Consider the following 7,804-nt stretch of genomic DNA (forward strand, 5'->3'; position numbering starts at 1 on the left):
TGTTTCACCTTTTTCATTGGCATAATCTCTTTCGCTTGTGTTTTCCAAAAGGATCCGTTTTCTGTTTGTCTTTGCACTGCCCTTCTGTCGTGTGAGGACTCGGAGGTTGTCTCTTTCTTTTCGGACGATTGCCAGGACGTAAATGTCTCTTATATCATGGAGAATGATTAAGTGATTGCCCTTAATCCACTATGAAATTAATAACTTGTTATGGACCACAAAAAATAAATAACAAATAATAATAATTCGTTGTGGAGTCCAGTCCTTCGAGAATATGTAACTCACAACATGACGTTACTCTCACAATGGTCCAAAGACTTTCATTTTACCAAAACCCTATATCATATTGTTGTCCTCTCTCTCTCTCTCTCTCTCTCTCTCTCTCTCTCTCTCTCTCTCTCTCTCTCTCTCTAAGAAGCAGATGCTCAGATATAAGAAGCTGCACTAATGAAGAGGAAAGAATTATTGCGCAGCAAGACTTGAGCTCTCGTCACAAGTACATATCACGATAAGAAAAAAAAAACAACTAAAGTTGGTGCAGGCTTGGTTATCTATTTTGCGCTTCAATGTCTCCTATCGCATTCATGTCACTGGATTCTGTTATCTCATCTCCAGTAGATCCCTCTCTCGAACCGGTTTGGGTCGATTCAGTATTTGTGGCCACCTTTGTTAATATTGAATTCTTTCTGTCATCGATCCACTTCGAAATCCTGGTCACAATCCACATATCTTCCTCTTCATCTGATTGATTCTCCTTCGGATGCATCTTAATGAGACAAATAAAATGAACTTTGCATCTTCAGTCGTGTGATTTAAACTCGAAGAGAGGAAAAAAACAAAGAACTTCCAAATCTTGAGAGCATAGTAGGGTGTAAAGTTCAACTCACCTGTGACTTCATAATTGCGTATAGTGGTAATGTTCTGAAGATGCACATGAACTGGACAAACACTCTGAGAGAGCGACAAATGCCACATGTGTGAAATTGATTGTGAGGCCTCGACTGTTTACGATATACAACACAGATTACAGGACTATGATATAAATGACATGAGCAACAGGTCTTACCCAATTGCTATCCTTGGGACGACAAAACCAACCTTTCCCATAACGCAGGAGTGAAAGTCATATTGGAACTGCATAGAGATACGATGGCACATTAGTTGGGATTTTCGCCATATGCTAGAAACTTAGCTGAACATTACTAATGATAATGACAATTTGAGTTATTTATACTCACCAATATAAAGAAGAAGAAAGCAAGCTCCAAAGAGTTCTCGAATAGCACGATGTGAATCAGGTTGCGGACGAGATGAGGCCTACCGAACCAAAACTTGTCATCTGAAAATTGAACAACCAACTCCTTTGCACATTCTTTGGTAGGAGAGTTATTTTCATTTCGTGAATGCTTTTTGGCAACCTCTTTGGCTAGTTGTGTTATCATATGCTCCAATTTGGTGCCGACGATGAGCAAAAGCTGCACAGAATTAGCAAGAACCCCTCTCATCTTCTTTTTTCATCATGAATCATTTGGAATTTGCCACACATAAGGACTTAGGAAGGGAGTTTTTATCACTACTTACAGTAAACGGAATGAAAGATATCCAAAAGTACGCATGCCATCCTGCAACAATTGTACCCAGAAATGGATTGGAATAAGGATGCCTCTCTTCTAAATGATACAACCTTATTAGTTATCTCAAAGGAAAAAAAAAAGAAGAAGACAGAGACCAATTGGACATGCATATTCCAGGTTTTGAATAGGAAGACTAACTGTCCAATAATGTTAAGATCCAAAGCAATTTTTTCAGTGTCACTACTAATGATTTGCTCATCCTTAGTGGCAATTTGCCTTAAGATAAACACTGTATCATGGAAGGCATTTTTCCTTTCGTTCGTCTACGATATATTTCAATGCGGATTAGGCTAACTCTAGGCGTAGTAAGAATCGATCATTTTAGCTCCATTAGTACCGGAATGTTCATGTCCTTAAGTCATCACCATCCTCGAGGAAGACCATGTGATCCGGGTATTGTGTCCTTTACTAGCACTCGACCTGAGTTGATTTCCCTAAAATTTTTGCTCTATGCTAGTAACCAACTCTGTAGTTACCGCTAATGTTAAAATGCAGAATAATTATAAATTTATGTGCTTAAGTCACTCACCAGCTACATTCACGAGCAAAAATATTACTGCGCATAACCACAAGTACCAACTGCGATGATGATAAAAATGCAAATCAGTATGCCTGAAGAAGAACTAAACATTCTCTGATATTTGAAGTACTATTTTCGTGGAAAAGTCATAATGTTTTGTTTTTCATGAATTTAGTAGTGTCGTAGAAAGAAAGATTGGATTACTCAATAACATTCTCCTATTAATAGTTGACAAATTAATCAGCCATATGTATTGCCTTTAGATGAGGATGAGTAATTCAACATGCTGCAATAGAGATCTATCCTGTGTCATGTGGAGCGGGGCGAGTAAAACCAGCGACTCATTATTTCATCCTAGCAAAATGAGTTCTTTCTTGTAAAGAGAAAAAAAAAAATTTCTTCTCTCTCATTTCATTCCTTTCTGTTCTATTCGTTGATCACCAAGCCCTCATCATGGCAACATCCAATTAAATAGCTTTGTATAAAACGGTTATCTATCCACCTGATTCCAACCATTTTCTCAAAATCCTTCTTCACGGCCCCAATTATGTACTTCTGAAAATCTTTCTTCGGATCTTTCAAATCATGTGCCTGCGGACATGACAGAAATTTGAACTTATTGAACCATTTCAAGGCAAAATATGATGCATACGAGGACTAATGATGCACCTAGGGGACCGGCGGACCCGTTATGCGATTGGACGAACCGGCGGGCTTGAAGTCAACGATGTCGGATTGAGCTCAAATTTGGTCGGCTGAAACGAAACGGCGTGCTGATCAATACGCGTAGCCTTTGGCTACTATTAACGATGGATTTTCGCGATTCGGGGTCGTTTAGATGGTTTTTTTTTTAATTATTTTAGTAATTCTCGAATTAAGGGTATTTTTGTATTTTTGCGTTTTTTTTGTCATTAGGGTTAACACCCTTTATAAACTCGTTTTTAGGGTATTGGGAGGCAGTAGTTTTTGGATGTTTTGAAAACTTATCGATTGTTAATCGATTGAGAGAACAGTTTGTTCCTCGTTATTGTTTCGATTCTTCTGTTTAGCCTAATTTCTATCGCGTTTCGGCATCAATTGGTATCAGAGCACAGGTTGCTTGAATCAATGGCTGAACAGAATCGCAGTCGTGGACGGCGGGCTCGTGGTGGCCGGGGGCGTGGAGAAGTTCTTGAAGCAGACGACCAACCACGTTTAAGAGATCTGCGAGACGTAGAAATTGAAGAACAGAGAAGACAAATCCAGGATTTGGAGCGACAACTTGCGGAGGCGAGGCTGGGCATTCAATCCGAAGAAGAAGCAGAATCTGAGGATCCATCCGATGATGAAGAGGAGGACGTAAACCCTTTTGGGGTTCTGAACCAAGGGCGGAATCGAGGAGTACGACCTGAAAATCAGCGCTCTTCTCAAAATTTCGGAATGAAGATCGAGATTCCCGAGTTTAATGGTAAGGCTCATCCTGATGAGTTTATTGATTGGTTGCATACGGTAGAACGGATTTTTGATCTTAAAGACCTAACTGAGGGGCAAAAAGTGAAGTTAGTAGCTATTAGGCTGCGAAAACATGCTTCGATTTGGTGGGAACACGTGAAAAAGCAACGCGCTAGAGAGGGGAAACCGAAGGTGGATCGCTGGGAGAAGATGAAAAAGTTATTGCAGAAAAAAATTTTGCCTACCCATTATAGGCAAGAGGCGTTTATCGAGTATCATAACGTCAAGCAAGGTGATAAAACAGTTGAGAAATTTACAGAAGAATTTGATCGCTTGTGGATGCGTTGTGATGTGGCGGAGGAAGACGAGCAGACGATTGCACGATATCTGGCAGGGCTGCGATATGAGATCTCTGATGTTGTCCAATTACAGCAGTATTGGACATATGAGGATGTGTGCAGACTAGCCCTAAAGGTGGAGGGGCAGTTTAAAAGAAAGAGCAGTAATTCTAAGTGGTCATGCAGCAGTTCCAAGTGGTCAGATAAAGAATCCCAAGGAAAAGCGAGAACATCTGCAGTAAATTCGACACCAGTCGCAGTTAAGGATACGAGTTCTAAACCTGCATCCAAGGAGGGGCAGAGTAGTGCTGGAACTAGTAGGGGACGAACTGCAGCCAAGCGGTGTTTCAAGTGTCAGGGATTCGGGCATTTTGCTGCTGATTGTCTGAACCGACAGATTGTGACGTTTGTTGATAATCCAGTCTTTGATGAAGGTTCAGTTTATGATGAATCTGAAGGCGAAGAAGAGTATGCGGATGCAGAACAGGAAGTGATTATCTATGCTGATTCTGGTGAGTCCCTAGTCGTTAGAAGAATATTAAATGTTGCTGTAGCAGATGATGAATCGTGGCTTAGACATAATATTTTTCATACTAAGTGCACTAATAGAGGAAAAGTATGCAGCATGATAATAGATGGTGGGAGTTGCGAGAATGTGGTGTCCACGACTATGGTGGAAAAGTTGGGGTTGAAAACAGAAGATCATCCTCAACCATACAAGCTGTCGTGGCTTAGAAAAGGGAACGAGGTGAAGGTGAGCAAAAGGTGTCTTATGCAATTTTCGATTGGAAAAAATTACATCGATGAGGTGTGGTGTGATGTAGTCCCAATGGATGCTTGCCATATTTTATTGGGGAGGCCGTGGCAGTTTGACAGAAAGACACGGCATGATAGTTTCAGAAATACCTATACCTTCAAGAAAGATGGCTGAACCATTACCCTAGGTCCTTCAGATTTGAGAAAGGAAGTGAAGAATAATCTGATGTCCAGGTCAGAATTTCAAGAAGAGGCAATGAACGCGCCTGGGCTTTTTGCCATTGTAGTGATGGAGCGGAATTCTGACAGTCCCGAAATTCCTACCCAAATTATGCCCTTGCTTGAGGAGTTTGCTGATGTCGTACTGGAAGAGTTGCCACCTGGGTTGCCGGGTGAGCACAATGTTTCTGGAACTTTTAATGTAGCAGATTTGTCACCTTACTACACTGAAGAGGAAGAAGACCCTGAAGAGATTGACGACAATGAAGACGAAGCAGATTCGAGGATGAATCTTTCTATAGCAGGGGAGGATGATGCACCTAGGGGACCAGTGGACCCGTTATACGACTAGACGAATCAGCGGGCTTGAAGTCAACGATGTCGGATTGAGCTCAAATTTGGTCGGCTGAAGCGAAACGGCGTGCTGATCAATACTCGTACCCTTTGGCTACGACTAACGATGGATTTTTGTGATTCGGGGTCGTTTAGATAGTTTTTTTAATTATTTTAGTAATTCTCGAATTAAGGGTAGTTTTGTATTTTTTGCATTTTTTTTGTCATTAGGGTTAACACCCTTTATAAACTCTTTTTTAGAGTTTTGGGAGGCAGTAGTTTTTGAATGTTTTGAACACTTATCGATTGTTAATCGATTGAGAGAACAGTTTGTTCCTCGTTATTGTTTCGATTCTTCTGTTTAGCCTAATTTCTATCGCGCTTCGGCATCAACCAAAACTGAATTTCCGAATAAGAATGTCCAATACGTACCACCATGAAGTTCAGGCGAAGAGCGATGTACTCAAACTCGGTCACAGAAGGATAAAACTGCTTGAAAAATGATATCTGCTGAAGAGGAAAATGTAAGTCAATGTTGGGTCTCAGATCGAAGAACTCTTCCTTCCAGGTAATCATAAATATCGCATTCCATAACTATTACGGGACAAATTTCCAGTCGTGGGGAACTTTAAGAAACTCAATGACTTACCACCCAGCCTGGTACAGCTGATTCGCTGTGGCGTCGGTTGTTATAATGACGCCGCTTCTCCGTGAATACTGCAGATGCACACAGAATAGAAGTTCCACAATCAGATTAGAAAAAATTTTGGAGACTGGAAAAAGAACTTTTAGTGAGTGAGATCACTCATCCTCGCCTCCCTTTTACGGCATTGCTTGAGCAGGATGAATTCGCCAACATTACCTCTTTTCAGCGTATCATAATGCGTGCTCCCTACATCATGTTCCTCCAACTTGCTCAATTGACGTATCTAACAGCATGGAAGGACAAAAATTATGTTACTTTTGACATACCTCTAATTTTCTAGAGATTTTCCTACTTTGGATGAGTTTTACTTTTGACTTTTTTAAAATTGAAAAATTCAAAAAAAAAAAAGGACTCGAAGCACTTGAAACCTATTGAAATATCAAATAATATACACGAGGAATCACATATGGTCTTTTTACGTTTTTTCGAAACTCAAGTACGGTATATTTTTCTTCTTAAATATGGAGGGAAAGTTGTAAGCAGAAGTAACGGAAAGAAATAGTTGAAGTGACAACAATGTCATAGCACACCATACCTTAGCATATCCAAGGACTACTTTGAGCGCACAGAGGACTACGTGAAACGTAGCTAGGACAAATATGAAAATGTCCAGGTGATGGAGTGCTTCAACAGACAACAATGGCACCTTCCCCTGGAAAAAAAGACGGTGGCACCAAATATTCGCCGTGAGAGATTGTATCAATTCGTCGTAGTCTTCAGATCTCTCTTAACACCGGAGATGAGCAAGGACTTGTATAGAAAATTGTTATTAACCTAAATGATATGATAAACTCTTCAAGGGTCACAAAACACTATCCTCTTATTTTAATATCTGTTTACAGTTTACAATATAATTGTGTATATCAATCTTTTAAACTAACCTTTGTAGTGTTAAAATCTCTATATTTATAGAAGAAGAAGGAGAAGAAGCAGCAGCAGCTTTGGTAAAATTACACTTTTACTGCAGTAGGTATCAGAAGCTTCAGCGAGGAGGCGGCGTCCTCTTGCTCCGCTGGAAGCAAAGGAACTAGTAGTGAAACTGGCGACAGTGGAAGAAGAATTGGGCTTCTTGCAAGGAAGCCAGGAGTTGGCGAGTCGCTCCGATATGCAAATCTTCCCTATTCTAGTTTGGAACACCGCTAAGAGCAGCGATATGAAACCCAGTAGCATCAACTCTGCATCGTCGTCGTACCCAAAAAACCAAAGGAAAGAATTCACATGCATGCACATTAGCATTGTACATAGTCCAAAAAAAAAAAAGAGAAAAAAACGATCCCTCACCTTCTTTGATCTTCTGTAAGGCGCCGACGAGTGGCCACTTTTTGCGCTTCTGCAAAAGCTGCATTCGGCAAGGAAACTTGAGTTAGAGAATAGTAGGCATTGCGATCGACATGTCGGAGTTAGACTTTAGGAGAGGTCGATACTCTCAGAACTTAGGTAGCAAGAGTCATCACCTGGCCAGCGCAAAGAAGAAATCTATCAACAAGGATAGAAATCAAGACTATGAAGAAGCAAACTAGAGCCACCACCCACGACGGTGTGAACTCTAACGATATCTCGGCTCCTCCTGCATCGGCCATTCTCTCTCTCTCTCTCTCTCTCTCTCTCTCTCTCTCTCTCTCTCTCTCTCTCTCTCTCTCTCTCTCTCTCTCTCTCTCTTTCTCTCTCTCTCTCTCTCTCTCTCTCTCTCTCTCTCTCTCTCTCTCTCTCTCTCTCTCTCTCTCTCTCTCTCTCTCTCTCTCTCTCTCTCTCTCTCTCTCTCTGCGTGTTTTTATTGCCTCTCGTTTGCATCCTCGTATATATATCGAATGATGCACAAGAAAATGCTTACACGATGTTCACACACACATCCACGATTTCCTTTTCG

At 40.9% G+C, this 7,804-nt stretch overlaps 1 protein-coding gene across 1 annotated transcript; it reads right to left on the reverse strand.

Moving 5' to 3' along the window:
* Positions 1 to 547: 547 nt before the first annotated feature.
* On the reverse strand, positions 548 to 7,517 carry LOC115665035 (MLO-like protein 13). The gene is made up of 14 exons (XM_056316630.1): positions 7,392 to 7,517; positions 7,219 to 7,276; positions 6,892 to 7,112; positions 6,473 to 6,589; positions 6,094 to 6,160; positions 5,881 to 5,948; positions 5,664 to 5,792; positions 2,657 to 2,745; positions 2,164 to 2,213; positions 1,582 to 1,622; positions 1,239 to 1,475; positions 1,067 to 1,134; positions 888 to 951; positions 548 to 766 (listed from the first exon to the last, which is right to left on the reverse strand). Exons 1-14 carry the CDS (start codon positions 7,515 to 7,517, stop codon positions 548 to 550), a joined length of 1,554 nt encoding a protein of 517 aa, XP_056172605.1.
* Between the last annotated feature and the right edge of the window lie 287 nt (positions 7,518 to 7,804).

Source organism: Syzygium oleosum, unplaced genomic scaffold (assembly GCF_021117445.2).
Source record: "Syzygium oleosum isolate NSW1041296 unplaced genomic scaffold, Sole_v2.1 Sole_v2.12, whole genome shotgun sequence".
NCBI classification, from domain to species: domain Eukaryota; kingdom Viridiplantae; phylum Streptophyta; class Magnoliopsida; order Myrtales; family Myrtaceae; genus Syzygium; species Syzygium oleosum.

Bases quoted from the DNA above. Each gene is read 5' to 3' on its own strand.
- LOC115665035 (XM_056316630.1), bottom strand. From the start codon at position 7,517: ATGGCCGATGCAGGAGGAGCCGAGATATCGTTAGAGTTCACACCGTCG. The intron at 5,949-6,093 runs GTAATGTTGGCG...GTGCATCTGCAG, and splicing joins TTATGATACGCTGAAAAGAG to TATTCACGGAGAAGCGGCGT. The intron at 5,793-5,880 runs GTAAGTCATTGA...ATTACCTGGAAG, and splicing joins CAGCTGTACCAGGCTGGGTG to GAAGAGTTCTTCGATCTGAG.